The sequence below is a fragment of the Mauremys reevesii genome, linkage group 9 (genome assembly GCF_016161935.1).
Source record: "Mauremys reevesii isolate NIE-2019 linkage group 9, ASM1616193v1, whole genome shotgun sequence".
Classification (NCBI taxonomy): Eukaryota; Metazoa; Chordata; order Testudines; family Geoemydidae; genus Mauremys; species Mauremys reevesii.
This window is the reverse complement of record NC_052631.1, coordinates 41,604,903-41,628,751: the sequence shown is the minus strand read 5'-3', so window position 1 is coordinate 41,628,751 and position 23,849 is coordinate 41,604,903. Positions and strand designations below refer to the sequence as shown.

Here is a 23,849-nt window from a genome sequence, read left to right as displayed (position 1 = left end):
TGGAAGTGAACCTGGACATTTCAAGTGCACCCTGGGATTGATGGTCACCTGCTGTCCACTTACCAGACTCATCAGGTAGTGACTTCCCTGACAATTGGCCTGATTCTGCCTCTCCATTCAAACTTCTCATCACTATGAAGCTGACTCCTGTAGGCCTGAGTTAAACATATCAGAACTAAAGTGTGTCTCAGGCCACAAAGTTCAGAACCAGGTCTTCAGAATTTCAGAGGGTTCTAGGCTTTTGGTTTGGCCAGTCTATTATTGGAACCTATTTTCATTCTCCTGCTTGAAGAACCCCATTAGTGCGTTTGAAGTAGCTCCTTTTAAGCAATAAAATAATCACATTTCACCTCCCAAGGAGGGCCATTTGCTTTGATACTGAGCCACGTAAATGCTCACAGCACCCTCATGATGCAGTCTACTTGGGTAGAAAAGTTTATTTTATGATTCTGACCAGAGGTAGGGTCCCACCAGAGGCTGAGACACAGTGGACTTGATTCTCTTCTCATTTTCCACAGTGAGAATGAGAAGTCACTCCATTAAGGTCAATGCAATTACATTGTTGTAAAACCAATGGGAGAGAAGAATTGGGCCTAACCTTTTCTGTAGCTGGACGCTATTCTGATCTGCCCCAAATATCAGCAGAGGAGCATCCGGGACATGAAGCTGAAGAAGGTTCTAAATGAGGCAAACTCTGTCTAAAATATAACATTAATTGTATGAATAATGAGCTCAGGTTGGATGATTTCTGTAAACGTCTTTCCTATACTTGTAAGGTGCATTTGGGGACAATCCCAACACTAGCTGAATGGATATTATCTGCTGTTTGTACATCTGAATTGGCATTAAGGCTCCACAGAGAGCAAGAGAGAGTTATATACAACTAGTTGTTCCTAACTATGTGGTGTTCAGTTAGGTAATGGACCATGGCCTAGGAAGTCTTCAGCGTACTGTACTTAGTACACACATCTAAAGTCTGCACTACATAACTGGCCATATGGCAAATCAGCAGCTCAGCCATGATTAAACCCCAAGATTAGCAATCAAACCCCAAGATTAGCTGGATGGGTTGCACCCAGGATTAGCCTCAATAGTTCAGTGAATATGGTGGTAAATGATTGCTGGCATGATGAATGTGACTGAGTGGGAATTTTCTGTAATATTTGTATGAATCATGGGAAAAGGTTATTTACTCTTGGACAGGCTATGACAAAGGTGTCAATGGCGCCTAGGTGAGTTTGGCCCATGTCATTGGGGAATCCATGAAGACAATAGCAAAGCCAAACCTTGGGATATTTGCTACCTAGCAACTAATGACCGTGGATGGTTCACTCCCTTTCCCTTTAGGAATCCAGCTGTGTTTGATCAACTGGAGAACAAAGAACTGAGGAGGGGCCAGGTATGACTGGCCTGGGAACTTGAACAAGAGGGTACACACTCAGAGCAAGAGCCATCTGGGACACACCACTTTAACAGCATGGTCCACTCTGATTAGCCCAGAGCCACTTTCTTTTCTCTATGCTAACCAAGGACTTTCTATGCTAGGTTCCTGCTGACCAACAAACCTTTCTGTTTTGACAACACTGCATGAAGGTCACTGAAGATGCTGTCGGAGATGCGCTGCTCCCTAAGATTTACCAATCTCTCTTAGAGGTCCAACACTGAAAGGAATTAATGGTGGGAAGCAGGACTGCGGAAGGCCCAGAAGTCAAGGCTATGGAGGCAGTGAAGCCATATGACTTACCCTCAAGGAAGAGTGAGACCCCTAGGTGGTCTGGCTCACTGAAGGGGTCCTCCCAGAAGCTGTTCCAAAGCAGGGGTCATAGCACTGATCCTGTGGATCCGTGACAAGGAGTAAGACTGTTAAGGGGAATTATCACCCCAGTGAAGAGGGAATCCATGCTGGAACTAGGTCTCATACTGAACAATCGTTCAAAAAGTAGCTGGGGACTTCTTGGAGCTGTTGCTCTGTGGACATGCTCAACTGTTTGTCTTTGCCTGAATTTAGTTTTTAATAGTAATCAAATAAATTAAATAAAGCCCTTATTGCTAACTACAGCCCTGACCCTGGAAACTAACCCAGGCTTTCAGACACAGGCTCCTTCCCACAAGGAATAGTTTGCAGGGGCAAGGCCTATGTCTTTATAATCCCAGAAAGGGTTTATATTTATATTGGCTATTTACAAACAATGACAGAGGTAACATCTAAGTCACACTTGTTTTGTGAGCAGAAGTGTTAGGGGTATAAAGATTATTAACGAGCTCTTCTGCAATCTTCCTATTAAAACCCTTATCTCATGTAAATCTCATTCCATAGACACCCCCCCACCCCCAACTTCAGTTGAGTAAAGGCAACAGGATCTTTAGCTGGGCAAACAGTCATTTAATCATCTTAAAAATTAAAATCTCATCAGTGCCCCGGCTGTGTGCAGCTCACCTCATCGACCTGAGCTTGTGTCTGCTGCAATCTTCTGTTACTGGTCACATTGGGTGGGGGAGGAGGCCCTCCTGCCCCAGGAATTGTGGAACCTCCGGCACCTTGGGTGGGAGCTGGGACTGACCTAAACCAGAAGCACAGAAAATCATTGAGCATGCCTTGAATTTCATTCATCTGCACCTTCACTTTGCTACCAGTCCAAGGTGTGTATATGCACAGATACAGCAGAGTTTTCTAGCCTTCCATCAATTGTCAGTTACTGCAGGTGGCCAAAATTAGGCACTTAACTCTGTACTTAGACACTAGTTGCCTGATTTTGGGGAACCAAGTTTGAAAACTGGGGCCTTCTGATTTCCGTCCAATTTTCCCCTCATTTTCCCCATTAAACAGTTCAGATTCAGTTCAGGCAAATCTACTGGAGTCAACAGGAATCCTGTGTGCCTTGGATAAGGCCCTTCGATTAGCTATCAATCATCTTTCTTCCCTGGCTGAGCAGTGGAAGTCAGGGAGGAGGAAGTGCTGCTCAGAATGTCCATGAAACAATGCATAACGGGCATCTAACCAAGCAGTCCAGTTAGCTTCTGTGCAATTCATTTTCATGTTTTCACTAGCCATGGTGTGCCCTGCTTGCAGTGCAAGACACAGTCTAGCAAAGACCCTCTCAGGGGTTAGGCAGATACACGAAAGCTTTAGAAAACTTCCCCTTGGCAGCGAGGCTAAGTCCATTCATTTGTCAACTGCAGAACTAGGCATCAAACAGCAACCACAGCGAGCATGTGTAGGTGGGGCCTAACTTTGTTACAATGGCTTAAAAATAAAAAAAAGACTTGAGGCTTGGTCTCTAAACCACTTTGCACTGGTGGCACAACCAGGAGAACTGAAACAGTAGATTCAACTCTTTATAAAATGGCTGGGTTTGCAGTACAAAGAGCAAAACGTGGGTATGCCTAGTTCTATAAATCTGGCCCCAGGGTTCATAAATCCTCAGTTCAAGTGATCTGATTGCAATCAATGCACTGGGGAAGGCAGTGACTCAGACTCATATAAGTATTAGCTGTGTATAAAGTGAGAGAAAATGGCATGACATGCTAAGTCTCCCTTGGCTGTTTTGATTCTCTTTCCTCCCACCCTCTCCCGTTTTCTAATAGTGATTTAGAATAGTTCCTCCCTTCCTCCTCTCTTGTCCTGTGTTACCTTATCTTAATTTCTCAACTTCCCCATTCCTGACTCCTTCCTGCCTCTTTACCAACCACCCATGATCCCATTCTCCGTGCACATCCTCATCTGTCATTAGCCACTCCCCATCCTGCATCACCCACTTCAAATGCTCCCCACCAGCAACCCTTCCCCACATTCTTCACTCTCTGCTCATCATTCTCATTCTGACTCCCCCACCATCCAGTTCTCTTCCACTGTTATACTTTGCTTCACTACCAGCCCCTTCTGGGGCCTTAAGCTAGCTGGGCAATGTCAAGCTGTAGACCTACATTTCTCCTTTTCTCTCAGGCTGGGAGGATTTTGCCCTGCAGCTAGGCCTACTGACTTAGGTTACAGCCCAGCTCAGCAGTATGGCCAATCACCAGCGGACAGAGCTTTGGGGGCAGGGAGCAGTTTCAGAGCTCCTCCTCCAGCCACTGATCTAAATTAGTGGATGGAGTGAGCAGGAAGAGAGCTGATGTGCTCACTCAGCATGGCTCCTCCCCTCATCTTTGAGCTGCTGAGGGGAGATAGGGTTGAGAATCTGCCCCCTCTACTCAGTGTTGTGAATGTAAAACCACCCTGGTGAATCAGAGCAAAGCTGAGAGGGAGCTAAGCAAGGAGATGCATCAAGAAAGAGGACAAATAGCAGAGGGAGAAAGAACTGGGAGGAAATTTAGGCTGAGGATTGTTTATGGCAAGGGGGAGGATCTCTGAGGAACACTGTAGTACTTAACCAGCCCAGCCTGGGCAGTATCAAACACCAACTGCCACTACAGAGCAACAGACCTGGCTAAAATCCTTTGCCCAAGAGCACAGATTACAATATGTGGCAGAGCTAGAAATAGAACCCACATGTCCCACCTTACATACAAGACCAGCATGGTCATCTTCAAAATTGCTTTTAAAAAACATTTCCTTAAGATGATCTGACAGATCCAATCTGTCCTGGTGATTGAACTTCAGTGGGCAAATCATCCCACTCGCCTGACAGGTCCTAATGATTTCAAGCAGCCATTCTTCAAGCCCACACATCAAACCTGTGACTCTCTCCCTTTTCTGAAGGTTCCCCATCAATTCCTCCTTCAACAGAAATAAAATCTTCCAATAACTGCTGAGGAAATCCCTGAACATTTGAACTGGGGACCCCACCACAAATCCCACTCTTACATTCCCAATGCATCCCCCATAACAACAGCCCGAGGGAGCACAGTGTCTCTCTGAATCACTCCTTTCTACCAGGGCTTGATTAATGTTACTGGAATTACGTCCACATCAGAAAACTGCCACAACACCTTGCATTTCATAGAGGTGTGTTCATTCCTCAAATGCACCCTCAGTGTTGATTTGTCATCATTTTGTCAAGTCCAAGAGCCCCTCAGAAAGATTGTTGTTCACTTACTGAGATTAATGCTGCATATTACACTTCCTTTATTATGATAAATCATTTATCAAGCTTTGATTGAAAGGAAAGGGTTTGAGTCATATGATAGATGGCACATCCTTTGTGAACTTCCCATCAGTTGCCATGAACACAAAAAGCCATATTGCGAACTCATTTTGCCAGCCTCAAATCATAGCAACTCCAATGAAATCAGTGGGAGTACTCTGCATTTACACTGGTATAACAAAGATCAGAATCTGGACCATAATGTACAACTGATTCAAACAACGCACCCTGCATGGATAACATTTTGGGAGGATGTTCTGGGATCCTACAGTTGAAATTGTAAAATACCATCATGGCTCTGGAGGAATAGACCCTTTTCCCATCAACCCAACTAGGCAATTTACGTGGAAAAATTGTGAAATACCCATTTGCTAGTTTAAAAAACACAATAACGCAGCCATCCCCTGGTTATATTTTGTTAAAATCTCTGAGGCTACAGAATGCTAATACATGGAAAGAGGTATCATTTAAACCAGCCACTTGCTTTGGCTAGTAAGGGTAACCTATAGAGGAGACATATTCTAATCAAGGACAAGCTGGGTAGGGTTGCTACCCATCCCCCATACTGCACCCAGCCTCAATTTCTGATCATGCTTCTGCATTCCAATCTTTGTAGGACCCCAAAATGAAAGCACCCAAGTTTGGCTAAAAAACTGGGTGCTCGGTTCTATACACATTTTCTGCCCAATATTTAAAAGGCACTTTTGCCTCCCTATCTATGCCTAAAATGAATTTGCATAAATCAGAAGCACTCCCTAATTTGCTATATCATAGTCTTCTCACCAGTCTCACTGATGCCTTCTTATTTGGTTGGAATTAGGGTTCAGTTGTGTGTTCAGGGACCACATTGTCCCCTGTACAGGTTAATTCAGCCAAAAGGACTGGAAGCATTCACAGAATTTTCCCCACAACATTCCAGAGCTCCTACACTCCAAACACTGGCAAGAAGGAGGTGTTCTCTTTACTAGAGTTGGTCGGAAAATTTCCAGCAGAACATTTTTACACTGTAAAATCCTGATTTATCAAATGCAAATTTTTTTGTGGAAATGTGTCAATTTCAACCAATCTTCCAATGGAATATAGGCAGGTTTCAAAACTTGTCAGCTTTCCTGCCAGCTCCCCGACCTGGCTCCTCAGCAGCTCATGTGAAGGGCTACCTCAGAGTTGTGACCCTCAAGGCTTCCTTGCTAAATGAAACAGCCCAGATCGGTCCAGTTTCACTGCTGCTATTCAGTGTTGGTCAGCAATTAAACTGACCAGCCTGGGCTGCTTCATTTAGCAAGGAAATCATTTCTGTGAGGTAGTAGTCAGCCAAAGCAATTTGTTGTGATGCATGTCAGCACCCTGAGTTATATAACAGCTGAGGATTTATGTTTACAAGGGGGGCTTTTTTAATACATAAAATGTCACAATTTTTGAAGTCCAATGTCTCATTCCTTTTTAGGGCTAGAAACAAATGTTGAGTCCTATCAAGATGCTGGGTATGTGGAATGAAACTCTCATTTCAGTTCCTAAATTCATTACATTTTTAGGTACAGAGAAGCAATCAACTGAGAAGCTGTTATTAATACAAGGCTGAATATTGCCCATCTCAGATCTTGGGCTAGATTGATTTTTTGGGGGAGGGAAATTTAAAATGCTGAGGGACAAGGGGTGATATATAACTAGAGTGATTTTCTTCAAATTTAGCTTGTACTTGGACAAAAATAAATTTAACATGAAAAAGAAATACTGAAAATTTGTTGGCATAAACCTATATGCCATTTTAGTAGGTAGTTTAATTAATATATGTTCTTTACAGGACAATGTTGTGACACAGATAAACAAAGGGTCAGAATTAAGATTGTGCCTGTCATAAACAGTTAGTTAAGGGTTAAGGTCTCTTTTACTTGCAAAGAGTTAAAAAGCAGTACCTGAGGAACACCTGACCAGAGGACCAATCAGGGACAAGATAATTTCAAATCTCTGTGGCGGGAAGTTTTTTTTCCTGTGTTCTTTGTTTTGAGTTGAGTCTCTCTTGGGAGTTAAGGGAGTCCAGACATCTTAATCAAGTCCTCCCAGGTTTCTGCAATACTTTTCATCTATTCAGTCTAGTGAGTATTAGAAAGGCGTACTAGTATTATAAGTTTATTTCTACATTTGCAATTGTGTGTTTTGCTGAAAGAATCTCTTTATTTCTATTGCTGTTACTTTGCTTTTACTGAGAAAGAAAGGGGGAGGGGGAATTCTCTCCAGGTTTATAGGTTAGACTCTGTGTGTTGTTCCATCCTGGTATCACAGAGCTAGTGTACTTTCTTTTTGTTCTTTTAATAAATTCTTTTCTTTTCTTTGGACTTGGTTAATTCCTTCTCTTGTGGAAATTCAGGGGAAGGGGAGGGGGAAAGAGTGAGTTCCTCCTGGGTTTGATTCACGGAGTTGAATCGGTGTGTATCTCTCCAGAGTAGGCTAGGAGAGAGAGGGAGGGGGGAAGTGGGCTGCTTCCCTTTGTGTTGAGATTCAGGGAGATTGAATCTGGGTTCCCCAGGGGAAGCTTGGGGGACAGGCAGTGTGTTATCCACTTTAAATGTAACTGGTGGCAGCGAAAACCAGATCTAAACTAGGATTTTAGTTTAGAGGAGTCCATGCAGGTCCCCATCTTGGAACCCAACAGCTCCAAGTTGGGGAGAAAACCTATGACAGTGCCCAACTCTGAATTGCTCATTTCCTGTCTTTTGTGTTCTTAACTGTACACATTTAACATTAGTATAGAATTGATATTCTGTATGTTAAATAGAATACATATATATGGTTATGGATATATAGCAAACAAAGAGACACCTTATTTTAGCTCTCTGTATCTAGGCATAAAAGTGTCTAAAAACACCAAGAAATGTTGTGCTTCTTCATAACTAGGTGTAAAGGCTTAAGACGACAAGCTAAGAAATCCCTTCAAAGCAGAGAGTGACTTTGCCTGATGTTTTTGGAAAGAAGCCAGTCATCAACTTCCAATTGACCAGATTCGATGGCCAGAAAGATTGTCTTTATGTTCTCACTTTAATACCAGGATTTTATTGTGCTCTTTGCTGATAAAGGTTAGAAGAAATAGAGGTCAATGGCAATTTGTCTTGTAGATACAGATTCAGCCATGGTATTGTTCATTAGATAATATGAACTCTCCTTAGTTTAAAGTAGCAATATTCAATTATGGGTTTTGTAGCTCACCACAATTACCAACTAATTGCACCTAACCATGAATTCTAGTTTATCATCTTCCTGTACCAAAGCACACACTTGCACCATACCAATGTAAAGATCACTGGGATGCCAACATCTTGCAGCACGAGCCAAAGGGCTGACTTGTCAACCAAATCAAAAGTTGTTTTGTTGTCAATATATGACATATGAAGCAGTACCAGTGTGGGAGTGCATGCTGGTCCATGGCTTTCATCACATTTCTATGGAACCTCAGGTGTATGACAGGGATGATTCTCACGCTGGCACTATTCTGTCAAGCTGTTGACTGGATATTAGGACTTGCTGCTCCACACATCGGAACCAAGGTTTGTCAAGAAGTGTTCTCTGACCAAGACTATGGTGACGACACCGCCTCGCTTGTGAGAAGCCAGAGAACTTCAGTCCTGTCCTTCAAGTTTTCCGAAACACCAGCCACACTATGGAATTGTATGTCTCATGACAGACGACCACAGTCCAGAACCTCACAGCTAGGCCACCAGAAACCTCAGTGCAGGTGGGGTCAAACATTGAGAAGAACATTGACAAATTAATCTACCTAGGCTGCAATCAGATTTCAAGTGGTTGCAGTAAACTGGACATCCTCCTATGAATAGATCTCACTGCCTCCTGAATGAACTCCATGTCTCAGCTATGAATGCAAAAATATCTTTGCACTGAGACAAAGTTCAAGACCTATCAAACCCGTGTACTACCTGTACCGCTAAACATGTCAGAAACCTGGCCCCTCCTACAGGCAGACTTGGAGTGGTTAGAGGCGTTCCAAATGTGCTGCCAGTGACAAATCCTGAACATAAAGGGGTTCCATGTTGTGCAAAATGCCATAATCTCACAGAGATCTGGCCTTCCTCCAATTGCTCACTACATTCAAAAGAGGTGTTTGCATGCTCTCTGGCCACGTCACCAGGATGGACAAAAACCAGCCCTATGTATGGTATTCTTAAACTCTCCATCGACAAGTGAAAGTGTGCATGCCTTGACCCTATCAGACTTTACCTGCAGGGCTGCACCCAGAGATTTTGAATTTTCTGATTGATCCAGATCTGGGAATTTCATTCTACAATGCCTAGTATTGTGCCATCAACCATGGTTACTGTGGCTGGTGCAGCAGTCCTCAGTAGAGTATGTGTGTTTGATGATCTTCCTGTACTTGTTATCTAATCCACTTGGAATGGTCCAAATTCATCTGTGGTTTAACTTCACTGGGCTTGCTTCTGATATCATATACATCGTGTAAATCAGGAGTAACTACTGAAGTCAAAAGGGTTAGACCTTTTTAAAACTGATATGAGTGAAAAGAGAATTTAGATCATTGAGACCAGTGGACTTACACATCAGGGAAGAAATTTGTGGTTATAATGGTGTCTTCTCAACACCCCAAGATATCATAGGAATGGTGACAGTCCTTTCCAATAAGGGGGCAAAAATGGAGATTCCTGTGCTGTTAGGGAATTTGACTATTTTAATGGAGACATATTAAAAAAACACACACCTCTTTTCAATGTTCCATTAGATGCCTTCAGCACTCAAAGAGATGACTGTCATCCATGTAGAAGACTGCAATCTGATGGCTATTAGCTTACATGATTTATAATACTCCCAATTTGCTACACATTGCAATGAACACTAATGAACTTCCACAGTATTACCATATTGGGAGAAAAAAATGCACTTATAAGAAGATTTAAAATTACTATTGGACGAGATAGATTCCTTCATTTTGTAAAGAGTTATGTTTGTTCCGAGTTTCTGCCTCTACATTTGATTTTCATGCACCACCAAGCAATATTCTGCAAGAGCTTCCTCTTATTACACAATATTTACTGTAAGCATCAGCCAAAGAATGCTACTCTACATTTTATGCACTACCAACACATTAATTAATATTTTAACCAGTTTATTATGACTGCCTTAACCATCTGGTATGCTATTAGTGGGGCTTATACAGTTAAATATACATGGAGGGGGGGAAAAGATGTACCCTGAGACTTTTTTTTAAAATTTGATCATTTATTATGCTAGTATAGACTGACAAATTTATCTTCTCATTTGGCTTGATTGAAAAAAAAAGTATGATTTATAAGGCTAAATACACCCAAATAAAACAAATATTATTTCAGTGCAGTGTTTTGGGGGTTTTTTAGAGTCAAAATTTGCCACATTGATATCTGAGTTATTGCACTTATTTCCCTAAATCAGAGTTTCTAAAATCATCAGCAGTTGCTTTTAAGAGGGGTTTTTCTTAGTCTGAAATTTAAGATGAGGCAGGATTTTTTCTTCAGAAGCAGGGGCGGCTCTAGACCCCAGCGCGCCAAGCAGGCGCTTGGGGCGGCCGTTTCCCAGGGGGGCGGCATTTGGCTCCGGTGGAGCTCCCGCCGGCATGCCTGCGGCAGGTCCACCGGAGCCCGGGATTAGTGGACCTGCCGCAGGCATCACTGCGGCGGGTCCCCTCTTCCCGCGGCTCCGGTTGAGCTCCCGCAGGCATGACTGCGGCAGGTCCGCTCGTCCCGGGCTCCGGTGGATCTGCCGCAGGCATGCCGGCAGGACCTCAACCGGAGCCGCGGGAAGAGGGGACCCGCCGCGGGACCGGGGAAGGGCGGCGCAGCGCTCCGCGCTGCTTGGGGCAGCCTACTTTCTAGAGCCGCCCCTGTTCAGAAGTATTAACTTTTAGATCTTTCATTTTCCTTGCTGTCATCATTTGCAAAGCCTGGGATTTAAGATAACCTGAAAGTAAAGCGGGGTTTTCATCTACAAGTTAGAGTTTTTGTGCTTTGCAAAGTACTGATGGATTTGTTCAGATAGCAATTAAGGTTCAGCTGGGAAATGGCTGTATTAGGTTTATAAAGTAAAAAATCAAAACTATATGGTCTCCTTTATGCATAAAGGAATAACTGTGGCATCTCTGATCCAACTATGTGGCAAACAGTGATATTAAATGGTAACTGTATATCAGAAAGTGAGCTTCTGTAAATTTGAATTATTGCTATTATGTCTTCAGATTCAAATAAGACAATGACTCCTTTATAATGAATTACAATGGCTTTAACGGGATGAAACAATAAAAATAAACCAAACTAGCAAAATGAATGGTTCCTTGTTATAACCTACCCACACTGTGACATAGGGCCTTTCATGGTTTCCCCACATAGCCACAACCCCTTCCCATGGCTCTGCTCCCCACATCTGGAGTTGTGGTGATGGGGCTCCTCTTCCCTACTCAGAGAGAACTCCCCTCATATCCTTTAGAAGCAGCAGCAGCAGCCGCCACCCCCTCCCCCACCCCCACCCATGGGAGCTGTGGTGGAGAGCACCGCAGTTTAACCTCAACCACCAGAATGTGTCTGGTTAAGCTGTGGGCTGGGTCCACTGCACTCCATTCTGCCTGCCACAAATGCCGCCCCTCAATGGAGAGGTGCTGGCAGGATGTCCCAGAACAGTGGGCCTTGGATGGGGGTGAAAGTAACTTAAGGGACTTACCGGTATGCAGGGCCGGGGTCCTGAGCAAAGGGCGGGGCCTCAACCAGAAGAGGCGGGCCCTTTAAATCCCCGGGCTCTTTAAATCACCACTGCTACCCCGAGGCTCCAGCACTAATTTAAAGGGCCCAGGGCCCTTATAAATTGCCAGCATGGGGAAGCTGCCCCTTCCCGGTATGGTTGGTTGTGTACCAGCTCTTGCCGGTGCACCGTACCTTACCAGCTTACTTTCATCTCTGGCCTTGGGATAAAATACCCTATCCAGAAGAACGGAGCAGCTCACTCTTCTCAGAGCGATTGTGTCAGGCTGTCTGCAGACTCAGGCAGGCATCACTGCATTGGTTACACTTCTAAGATTTTCTTCACAGCCATCAGGGCTAGTATTTTTTGTAAGCTGAAATTCTGATGTAGTCACACTCCAGGATCTGAGGACCCATGTGCCTGTTGTGTCCATGCCATAATCCAGCCCCACTGTCAACTGACATGGCTTTTGAACTTTTATCCCATAAAAAGTTCCAGACCTTAAAGGTGCAGTCATCACACAGTCACCACAGTGAGTATAATTCCACCCACCACAACATCAACTAAGGCGACTTCACACATGAGGAAAAATAAAATTGGAACAGGGAACTTTCCAGTCAGAACTGGCTTTTCTCCAAAAAATGGAATAAAAAGAATTTCAATTTATAAGTAGATGGTATCCTTTATCCCGCTTTAAAAAAAACACTCCCAGCAAACCAAATCAAGTTTGGATAATACAAAAGCTTCATTTTCTACCAGCTAGTTGAATTACAGACCTGGAAGCGGGGAAGGAGATAAAACTATTTGAGAACTGAGACAAAGGTGGATTATAGCACAAAATCCCCAAGAGCAGACTAGATTTTGTAAGGAAACATATAACCTAATAGAGTGAATGCCATTGCAGTAAATAGCTGAGAACAAAGTGATAACACACTGAAAACACAGTCAAGATAACTGCAGCAGAAACTGTCCCCACATTTCTAGTAAATACCAGAGCAAAAAGACTAGCCCTTCTTTGGAGACACAAGGTAATCTTATCAAAGATGAATGAGGACTTTGCAAGAGCGATCAGATATTTCATGACCACAGCACTGACAGGCTGTGATTTCCCACATTTATCAGACACACAAATGTATTCATTTTTTAAAACTACAGCTCTGAATTTTACACTCTGGAATGATCACTGAGGCCACAATTCAGAAGTCCATCCCTACTGAGCCAAGCACTTACATCAATGCTTAGATTTAGACATGTGCTTCAAGGTATGTGTATACTACAATCCATGTGACATGACTACAGCTCATGTAGATATACCTGAGCTAGTTTTAATTTAGCTAGCTCAGGTACCAGAGCGGAGAAGCCACAGTAGTTTGTAGCTCGCCTGGAACTGTGGGCAATTACTCAGGTGGCTAGCCTGTGTTGCCATGGCTCACTGCTCCGGTTCCAGAGCTAGCTGGATTAAAACTAGCTCAGGTCTATGTGGAAGATGGTTGTTCACCACCCAAGTGCTCCCTTGTGGACAGAGGCACCTCTGCAGTGCTCTGTTCTATATTCTCCCTCTTCCAGACCCTTTTATGCAGACTCCACACCTTTTTGCTCATCCAATCACAACAGTCCTTCTTGGGGTCTGGTTTGTTCAGATAAAATAAACTTAAAAGTAAAACTCAAAGGCCCCAAATCAGATCCATCTGTTTTACTTTCTTGTTGGATCCTGCCCAGGCCTTTCCTGCCTGTTGCTTCAATCCCACATTCTCGGAACCTCCGCTAGAGCCTGCTCACTCTTAAAATTTTCTTACCTCGCTGATGCTCCCCTTTCCCTCCTCCCCCTGCAGCTTCCAGTTGCTCTTTATAGGGGAATCACTTGATGTTGCTTGTTAGGCAATTGGGTGGGCTAGGCCCAGGCTTTCCAGTGTGTGGGGCAAGCCATCTAGTTACACTACACAAGCTGTAGTTGCACTGTGTGATCACAGTGTAGACATACCATCAATCCCATGGATGAAAAGGAGTTGACTTAAGCAAATGCTTAAGACTATGTTGAATTGGTGTATAAGGGCTAGGGCTTGTCTACATTACAAAATTAGGTCAAATTTATTGAAGTCAACCTGTAGCCACTGATTTTACAAAATCAATGGTGTATGTCCCCACTATGCACATTCCGTCGGTGGAGCGCATCCCCACTACCATGGGTAGCATCGACTCATGGAGTGATGAACTGTGGGCAGCTATCCCACAGTTCCTGCAGCTGATTAGAATTCTGGGTTAGGCTCCCAATGCCTGATGGGACAAAAACATTTTCGTGAGATGTTTTGGGTACATATCATCAGCATCTCGCGATGCACTTGGCTCCTCCCTCCCTCCCTGAAAGCAATGGCAAATGATCATTTTTGTGCCTAAGCCTGGGTTACTCATTCAGACGCCATAATACTGCAAGCATGGACTCCGCTCAGCTGTATGCTGTTGTTGTGAGCGTCACAAACACCTGGCTCATCATCCTGTGGTATTTGCAGAGCCTAGCCAGGGGCAGCCACACCAAAGAATGTGATGCCACACAAATAGCTGTGCTGGAAGCCATGGAATGGAGCAATTCACACTTACTGCCAATAGTTATCCATGGAGACCCAGCCTACCCCTTGTTCCTGAGGCTCATGAAGCCATACACAGGCAGCCTGGACAGCAGTAAGGAGCAGTTCAACCATAGGCCGAGCAAGTGCAGAAAGGTGGTAGAATGTGCCTAAAGGGCGCTGGTGCAGTTTACTCACTAGGTTAGACCTCAGCAAAAGCAATATTCCTATTGTTGTTGCTGCTTGCTGTGTTCTACATAATATCTATGAAAGTAAGGGGGGATGTTTCCGGCAGGGTAGGGAGATGAGGCAGATCACCTGGCTACCAGCCAGACACCTGGGCAATAAGAAGAGCACATTGAGGCACACTGCATCTCTGAGAGGCTTTGAAAACCAGTTTAATGAATGATCCAGCACTGAGGTGACAGTTCTTTGTATTGTTCCTTACCAGCCTGCCCCCTTTTTCGCATGTACTGCCCTGTAAACTAAACCCCCACCAACCACAGCATGCCCAGTGAATAAAGAGCCTCTTGTACTCAATTCATGCTTTTTATTATGCTAACAAACATGGAACAGAGACAGCAATGAATAGCAATGATAACCAGGTAAGGGCCTGATAACACAGGGAGGGAGGGGCAAGGACACATAACTTATTACAATTGCAGTGTCTAGCAATCAAAGCTGTGGGAATGAGAGCTTTCTGCTCCATGAACCATGCCCTGGAGTTGAGTTCAAGGGATAATGGAGCTTCACCCCGCCCTGCATTCTAGGATGTCTGGGAAAGCAGGATATGGAACTTGGTGAAGAGGGCAGCTCATTCATCATTGGGTGCAGTGGAACTAGCTGCCTTTCCTGCACCTCAACCAGATGCCTCGACATGTCTGTTTGCTCCCCCACAAACTGCAGCATCTCCTCTTGTGTGTTACGCTCTTGTTCCCTGCTTGCTTTCCTGCCCTCCTGGTCAATGTGCATGCTCTCTGAGAGTGCGAGCCTCCATGCATGCAACTGGGCCCCGGCAGCCTCGAAGGAATGCATCAAATCACAGAACATATCTTCCCTTATCCACTTTTTTTGCCTTCTAATCTGGGACAGCCTTTGTGCTGGAGTGGAGGAAGCACCAGAGAAAATGTTGCAGCTGCAAGGAAAAGTATACATTGTTGAAAACAAAAGGTTAACTGTTGCAATGAATGAAACAATTCACAGCAGTAAATACATTCCCTGAGGTACTTGGCCAAATTTTGTTTTTTAAAAGAAGAGCCTGCCAGTGAGGTATAATACATGGCAGAGAGCTGGGCAGCAGATTTTGGTTTGCAGGCAGGCATGGTAAGCACACACGAAAGGGTAGGCGGTGTGAGGGCAAACCTGGGGACATTTTTTAGTGTGGAAACTCTTGGAACATAAACAGGCTTTTCCAGGGAGCACCCTTTGCATGGCTGCACTGGTCGCCACTGTATCCCAATTGTTTACCTCAAATTAAACATTAACCACAATTGCATTTAACCCCTGTAGTGTTATTACAAGTGTGCACTCACCAGAGGTGCCTTCCCCGCCATCACAGTCCTGCACCAGTGGGTCCTGCGAAGGGATGGCTCCAGAGTTAGGAAAAGGACCTGGCTGTTGGGGAGAATGGATCCTCCGCTTGCCTGTTGCACATTCTCCTTCTCCTCAACAGTGTCCTTCTCATTGTTGCCCGTGGCCACCTGGGTTCCCTGGGAGGTATCCACGGAGAGTGTTGGGGTACTGGTGGGGTCCCTGCCTAGAATCAGCTGCTCATAGAAGTGGCATGTCTGTGGCTCAGCACGAGAGCAACTATTTGCCTCCCTTGTCTTCTGGTATGCTTGCCTGAGCTCCTTTATTTTCACACAGTACTGCTGTGTGTCCCTGGTGTAGCCTTTTTACCCCATGCCCTGTGCGATTTTGGCATAGATGTCAGCATTTCTTCTGCTGGTTCAGAGCTCTGCTTGCACACTCTTCTCCCCACATAGCAATCAGATCCAATGTCTCCTGTATGCGCCACGCTGGAGCACGTTTGCTTACCTGGGCAGCCACGGTCAGCTGTGGTGGTGAGCTCTCCACGCTGATCAAACAGGAAATGAAATTAAAACGTTCCAGGGGCTTTTCCTGTTTACCTGGCTGAAGTGCACTGGAGCACTCTGGGATACCTCCCGGTGGCCAAACAAGTCAAAATACACTGTGCTGTGTCTACACTACCCCTAATTCAACCCAGGAAGGTCGAATCTAGCACTACTCCTCTCGTTGAGGTGGAGTACAGGCATTGATTTTAAAAGCCCTTTAGGTCAGCAGGAAGGGCTCTGTAGTGTAGACAAGCACATTATAAATTCAACCTAATGTGGGAAATGTCGCTCTAACGATGTAGTGTAGACCAGCCTGTAGACTCAAACTACATACCTGTGAAAAGGAGTAACAACTCCCATTACTCCCACCAGACCTCGGATCTGGGCACAGAGTAGTAATCAGGCAGCAGGTGGTTAGGGAGGGTCAGGGGATGGATGGAGCCTGAGCTCTAAACTCTAACTTGTGGCTAGCATAGCTAAACTGGTGTCATCATTTGCTGCTAGGATCAATAAATCACTATAGCATCATTCCCTGGAGTGAAGAAGAAACTGGAAGGGATTGTAACTGTGTCGTGTGAACCTGTTTTGTGATATTTTGGGGGCTCCAATTACCTTTCTGCACATTTTTTGTGGGTCCAGTTTAGGATCCAGATTTTGAGAACATGTGTCTATGTGGTTTCCGGGCCTGATACTACTGAACCACAAAGTGTACCTTCTTGTGTGGGTAAAAAGACACAGACTTTGAAAAAAATCTTTTTAAATAATAAAAAGAAGCTGTGGGAATCAAAGAGAAACAGTTCATTGTGTGTTCTTCTATCTGAAGTCAAAAACCAGCAAGAATAAGAACAAAGAGGATAGGTCCATCAATGGCTATTAGCCAGGATGGGCAGGAATGGTGTCCCTAGCCTCTGTTTGCGAGAAGCTGGGAATGGATCACTTGATGATGACCTATTCTATTCATTCCCTCTGGGGCACCTGGCACTGGCCACTGTCAGAAGACAGGATCCTGGGCTAGATGGACCTTTGGTCTGACCCGTAGGGCCATTTTTATGTCTGTCTAAAAGAATCTACACTGACTTACACCATTTCTGTTAGAAAACATAAAGTGAGGCAGTACTCTTTTACAGACATATCCACCATACTGACGTTTGGCTCTTTCATTCCTCTTTTCTACAATCATTTGCAAAAGCAGGGATTCAGGTCATCTCAAAACAATGTGACATGTAAATCAATACTCCTAATCAGATATTTGCTTTGCAACATTTTCTGATGGAGTTGTTCAGATGGCAATTCAGGGTCAGATGCCAAATCAATTGGTCTGAGATTTGTGTGTTAGGTGTGCAAAATAAAAACATCAGAACTTACCATCTCAGATGCTTCTCCTCAGCCCCTCTATTTTGAGGTGTTCACTGATAGCCCTGCTCAAAGTTTCTCTCAACCCATCTCTGAAATGGGCACCAGCATTCCCCATTATATCTTAATTTCTCCGCTTGACCTCACAACTGTTGGATCTTTGTCACATCCAATACTTTGCCTTTACTTGCCAGTAGTACATCTTAACTGTTTTACATATAAATCATGCACACCCATTGAACTCAATGGGATTTCAGCAGCTCTGATTTTCAAAAGGAACCTAGGAGTTTAGATACCTTTTAAAAATTCCAGCCATCAGGTATAAATATGTCCTTAGTTGAAACCATACAAAATACATTGCATATACCCAAAGATATTTCTGTGTTTACAACTGCTTAGAAATCTGAGCCCTCACTCTGGCTAGATTTACACTCAAAAGTTAGATCAACATAGCTACATCCATTAGGGGAGTGAAAACTGTACCCCAACTGATTTATCTATGCCAACCTTAATCTCTAATGTAGATGCAGCTATATAAACAGAAGAACACTTCCACTGATGTCGCTACCGTAATTTGGGGAGGTAGCGTTCCTATATCACAGAAAGAAACCGTCTGTTGGGTTAGGCTGCAGCTATACTATTGAGTTATGATGTAGCTAATCCGGTGTAGTGTAGACATGCTCTCTGTCTTCCTTCCCAAAGAACTACAGGGATTGTAGTTAATTTTAAAAAGCCAGATTCATCTTGACACTGTATTTTAGGTTTGTGAAGTTGAAGGGAATGCCATAACAGAGAAACACGATAGGTTAAAATGTTTAGGCACTTTGCTAAAAACTATGCAGGAATTGTGTATTTACAATTATATCATTATCAGAAATGTTTCAGGTTCCTATTTAGATGATTTCATTTATACTCCCTCATTCTAATTAACAAATATTGCCTTTCTGACTTGCATTTGACTAACTTTAATTATATTATCTCACCACTAGACCAGTAAGAACCATCTCTCTCTGTCTCTCTTCCTTCTAAAAGGATCACAAATTCATGAGATTTACAATTTCATGTTTCAGTTTTGATCTTAAGCTTAATTTATTGACACAGTTCTCATTCATTTCCTCAGTTCACAAAATAAAGACTTGACCCTTCTTCCACTCCAGTCAATGGCAGCTGTGCCAATGGGAACACATCTTTGTGAATCTGCAGTCCGTTTTTACACCATTGTGAACTCTGACACACCACATACTGTAGCATTCAAATAAATGAGATAGTGGAGGAAATATATGTTGCAGTACCCAGTTGCCTAGGCAACAGAGAGAATTTATTATAAAAGGGAAAGCGACACTGCAGTGGATTAAAAAAACCAACAACCCAGCTTGGCCAGTTTACCAGGATTTAACATGTCATGGAACTAGACTCTAGGGATATTAATTCATGCACATCAAATTCTAACCATAGAATACTTCCCCCAAACAATACCACTCATTTTCTCTCTTTTCACAAGTACTTTTTAAGCAGCCACTCTGCCTCTTCTGGCCTGACTCCCTTACCTCACCGCTTTTCTAACTTGCTTGAACATTACAAGCAACAAGAGGATGGAGAGAATGACTCACTCTCATGTGGCTGATGGTCTGAGTGCAGAATGGAGGTTAATGACCTGACACTCCACAACTCTGGCATTATCATGTTTGCACACAAGTAATGTGTTCACTGAATGCAGTGAAACTTAATAAATATAAAATGCCTAAAAATTATACAATTACAGAGGCGATGAGCTATACTTGCTGATGGACATGTTATCCTGTCCTAGCTAGAGAGAAGATTGTTACCCATCAGACGGTACAGTATACACATATATTAAGTAGTCTATAAAAATCAGGTGGTCCTCTTAAGTTAGCTAGCAAGTTTTAAAATTCTATTCCACCTACACATTGAGATGAAAAGATGGGCTCACCCTCTCGACTGGGTTTTAATTGAAAGGATTTGGGTGTCAGGAAGACAGGGGCAGGACAACTGGAGCTTGTCAGCTGATTACTGAGTACTAAGGCCCTTTCCATTGGTCAAGGTAGGAAACCTCCCCCCAATTGCTGTTTTACTTTTTTTTTAAAAGAATGTAGGTTGAGCTTTCTAAGCAGTGCAGACGGTTTAGCCACACATGTTCCCGTACAGTTAGGTGTTGTTAAAACTTCTGCACTGCTTTGAAAATCTCAGCTATCTTGAATGAGAATCTCAGCTTGTCTCTCTTTTAGGCCCAAAGCACCTTTCTTGCTGTTGCTAGCTAATCTTCAGAATAGAATTATCAGATGGGGAGGGGGGGAAATCCCAATATCTTTGGGCCATAGCTGTTTTTAAAATTAATTCTCTAGCTGATTGAATTTCAGTGGGAAGGGTCGGCCATTGGGTTAGGCTATCAGGGGATACCTTGAGCAGGCCCAGTAGAGCCCCACAATGCCATTTCAAGACCAGCTGCCATAATATTTGAAGTTCTACAATTCCTGCTATCAGAGGAACCCAACGCACTGGGGTCACTTTTCTACAGGTTTCTGAATTACTCCATAGAGTTCTATAGAAGGGATACAATTCTCTGCTAAATCCTATAGATAGTTCTCTAAGGGTATGTCTACACTACAAGAGTAGTTCGATTTAACTTAGGTCAAATTTGTGGATTCGAACTTATGAATTCGAATTTGTGGATCCACACTAAGGACACTAATTCAACTTTGTGAGTCCACACTAATGGGGCAAGCGTCGACATTGAAAGCGGTGCATTCTGGGCAGCTATCCCACAGTTCCCGCAGTCCCCGCTTCCCATTGGAATGCTGGGTAGAGCCCCCAATGCCTGCTGGGGGAAAAATGTGTCCAGGGTGGTTTTGGGTAACTGTCGTCATTCAACCGTCACTCCCGCCCTCCGTCCCTGAAAGCGCCGGCGGGAAATCTGTTACCACACTTTTCTGGTCAGTGACAGCGTGGACGCCACAGCACTGCAAGCATGGAGCCCGCTGCGATCATCGCTGCACTTATGGCCGTTGTCAACTCCTCACACCTTATCGTCCACCTATTCCACAGTCAGCTGCTGAGAAATCGGGCGAGGAGGCTCCGGCAGCGCGGTGAGGACATGAAGTCTCTGAGTGGCACAGACCTCTCACAAAGCACGGGATCCCGCGCCGCAGAGATCATGGTGGCAATGAGTCACGTTCATGCTCTGGGATGGCGATTCTGGGCCCGGGAAACAAGCACGGACTGGTGGGACCGCATAGTGTTGCAGGTCTGGGATGAATCACAGTGGCTGCGAAACTTCAGGATGCATAAGGGCACTTTCCTTGAACTGTGTGACTTGCTGGCCCTTGCCCTGAAGCACCAGGACACCCAGATGCGAGCAGCCCTGACTGTGCAGAAGCGAATGGCCATAGCCCTCTGGAAACTTGCAACGCCAGACAGCTACCGGTCAGTAGCGAACCACTTTGGCGTGGGCAAATCTACCGTGGGGGTTGCTGTGATGCAAGTAGCCCACACAATCGTTGACCTACTGCTCTCAAAAGTAGTGACCCTGGGAAACGTCCAGGTCATCATAGATGGCTTTGCCGCGATGGGATTCCCAAACTGCGGTGGGGCTATAGATGGCACTCACATCCCTATCCTGGGACCGGCCCACCAGGCCAGCCAGTATATTAACCGAAAGGGCTACTTTTCAATGGTGCTGCAAGCACTGGTGGACCAGAGGGGACGTTTTACCAACATCTACATCGGGTGGCCGGGCAAGGTTCATGACGCGCGTGTTTTCAGGAACTCTTGTCTGTTTAGACGCCTGCAGGAAGGTAGTTTCTTCCCGGACCACAAAATAAGTGTTGGGGATGTGGAGATGCCTACAGTGATCCTCGGGGACCCAGCCTACCCACTAATGCCCTGGCTCATGAAGCCCTATACAGGCGCCCTGGACAGTGACAAGGAGCTCTTCAACTACCGGCTGAGCAAGTGCAGAATGGTGGTGAAGTGTGCTTTCGGACGTCTCAAGGGGAGATGGAGGAGCTTACTCACTCGCTCGGATCTCAGCGAAACCAATATCCCCATTGTTATTGCAGCTTGCTGTGTGCTCCACAATCTCTGTGAGAGCAAGGGGGAGACCTTTATGGCGGGATGGGAGGTTGAGGCAAATCGCCTGGCTGCTGATTACGCTCAGCCAGACACCCGTGCGATTAGAAGAGCCCAGCGGGAAGCGCTGTGCATCCGGGAGGCTTTGAAAGCTAGGTTCCTCAGAGAGCAGGGTAACCTATGACTGTCCAGTCTCTTTACAGAGAAGCTGAACCTGCCCCTGTTTCAGTTACTATTCACTTTTTTCAGCGGTTACATACCCTGTTCACCAGGTTTCCCCCCTTCCAACAGACGTTTAAAAATAAAGTTATTGGAACATTTTTAATTAACAAAGTTTTCTTTACTAACGAATTCGCGTTAAAGGGTTCAAACAGGGACTCAGACTGTGGTGGGTACGGTGTGCAGTGATGTACAGACTGCTTCTACACTCAAGGACTGACAGGCTCCTGCTCCTACAGCGGTCTCTGGGGGGAGGACGGTTACAGGAGGGTGTGCAGGAAGGGGTGGGTTTGCAGGAAGGGGTGAGGGGTGTGTGGGAAGGGTGAGTAGGTGTAGGGGGATGATGGCTCTGGCTGGGGCTCAGGGCATCGGAGAGGTTCATGGCTAGGGTGGAAGGGCATGGTAAGGGCAGCCTGCCTTGCCATTTGTGGATGCCAGGCGCTCGGACCCTGGGGCAGCATACACCTCCCAGACTGACCTGGGGCAGCAGACACCTCCCAGAGTGACCCAGGTGCCTAGTGACTGCACTCTGTGTGTGACCTGCTGTTGATCCTGCCCCCATGTCTGTACCCTGGTAATGGTGGCCGTCCTATGCAATTAACAAACCCCTATCTCCCCTTCACAAAAAATCTTCTGCAAAGAAACATGACGGAAACAGTAATGAACAGCAAACTATTTTTAATACTCAACTACACAGTTGGGGGATGAAACTGGGATTTTGGATTGGGTGAGCCAGGAAGGGAAGCAATTCTCATACTTTAGGGAATGAGAGCTGTTTGGTACATGAGCGCTCTGCTGGGGTGGAGTGACAGTTTTCATGGCCCCTAGTGCCCCTCCTTCTTGTGATTTTGGGTGAGGGGGGGACAGGACTTTGTGGCGGGGGAGGGCGGTTGCAGATACAGTTCAGGGGGGCTCTCTGCTCCTGCCTGCGGTCCTGCAGAACATCTACAAGGCGCCGGAGCGTGTCCGTTTGCTCCCTCATTAGTCCAAGCAGCGTTTGAGTCGCCTGCTGGTCTTCCTGCCACCACCTGTCCTCCCGTTCACTGTGTGAGCGCTGCTGCTGAGAGAGGGTCTCCCTCCACTGGCTCTGCTGGGCCGCCTCGGCTCTGGAGCAGGCCATCAGTTCAGCGAACATCTCGTCCCGAGTCTTTTTCTTTTGCCGCCTAATCTGCGCCAGCCTCTGTGAGGGGGATGCCGGGGCAGTTCGGGAAACAGCCGCAGCTGTGTGATGGGAAAAAGGAAGTGATTTCCTTGCAAAGATACATATTTGCGAACACTGAACACAGTCTAATCTGTTTCTGTGAACAAGACCACACACGGCACCTTATCTCATGTGCTCTCAGGACAAGTTCGAATTTTCGGCATTCGCTTTCATTGCCTGGGGTCTTGCACTGGAGATCGGACAAGCGGGGCAGGACAGCAGAATCCGTGTAGCAGCCAGGCCTGGTAAGCCATAAACTTTAGGCTGCTTAACAGTTAATGGATAGCAGTGCCCTCCTGCTGCAGGCAATCTGGAAAGCATAAAGTCTGACCCTGTTCCAGCCCCTCGCGGCTGTCCCCGGGAAAGATCCCTGTATGCTTTCCCTCTGCAGCCTCCACCACGTGGCTGTTAAACGACAGTCATTGTTATGCAAAGGAAAAGTCAAGCATTCACAATAGTAACATTACAGTAATTCCCCTAATTAGATGCAGCAGTCGCCGAGCGAGATCACCCTGAGGCGGGTCACTAGGAGAGACAGAGAGCG

The 23,849-nt window shown here is 45.2% G+C and overlaps 1 protein-coding gene across 14 annotated transcripts in view; it reads right to left on the bottom strand.

The window, feature by feature from the left end:
* LOC120372399 (vesicle-associated membrane protein 2-like) overlaps positions 1-23,849 on the bottom strand; it is an 87,060-nt gene that overhangs the window by 7,601 nt on the left and 55,610 nt on the right. For 13 of the 14 annotated variants that reach the window (XM_039489472.1, XM_039489475.1, XM_039489474.1 and 10 more), the window contains one exon: positions 2,438-2,561. In XM_039489472.1, coding sequence (XP_039345406.1) covers positions 2,438-2,561 — 124 coding nt within the window. Of the gene's footprint in view, positions 1-2,437; positions 2,562-23,849 lie in introns of those variants that run through there. The other variant, XR_005584950.1, reaches the window with a different exon arrangement.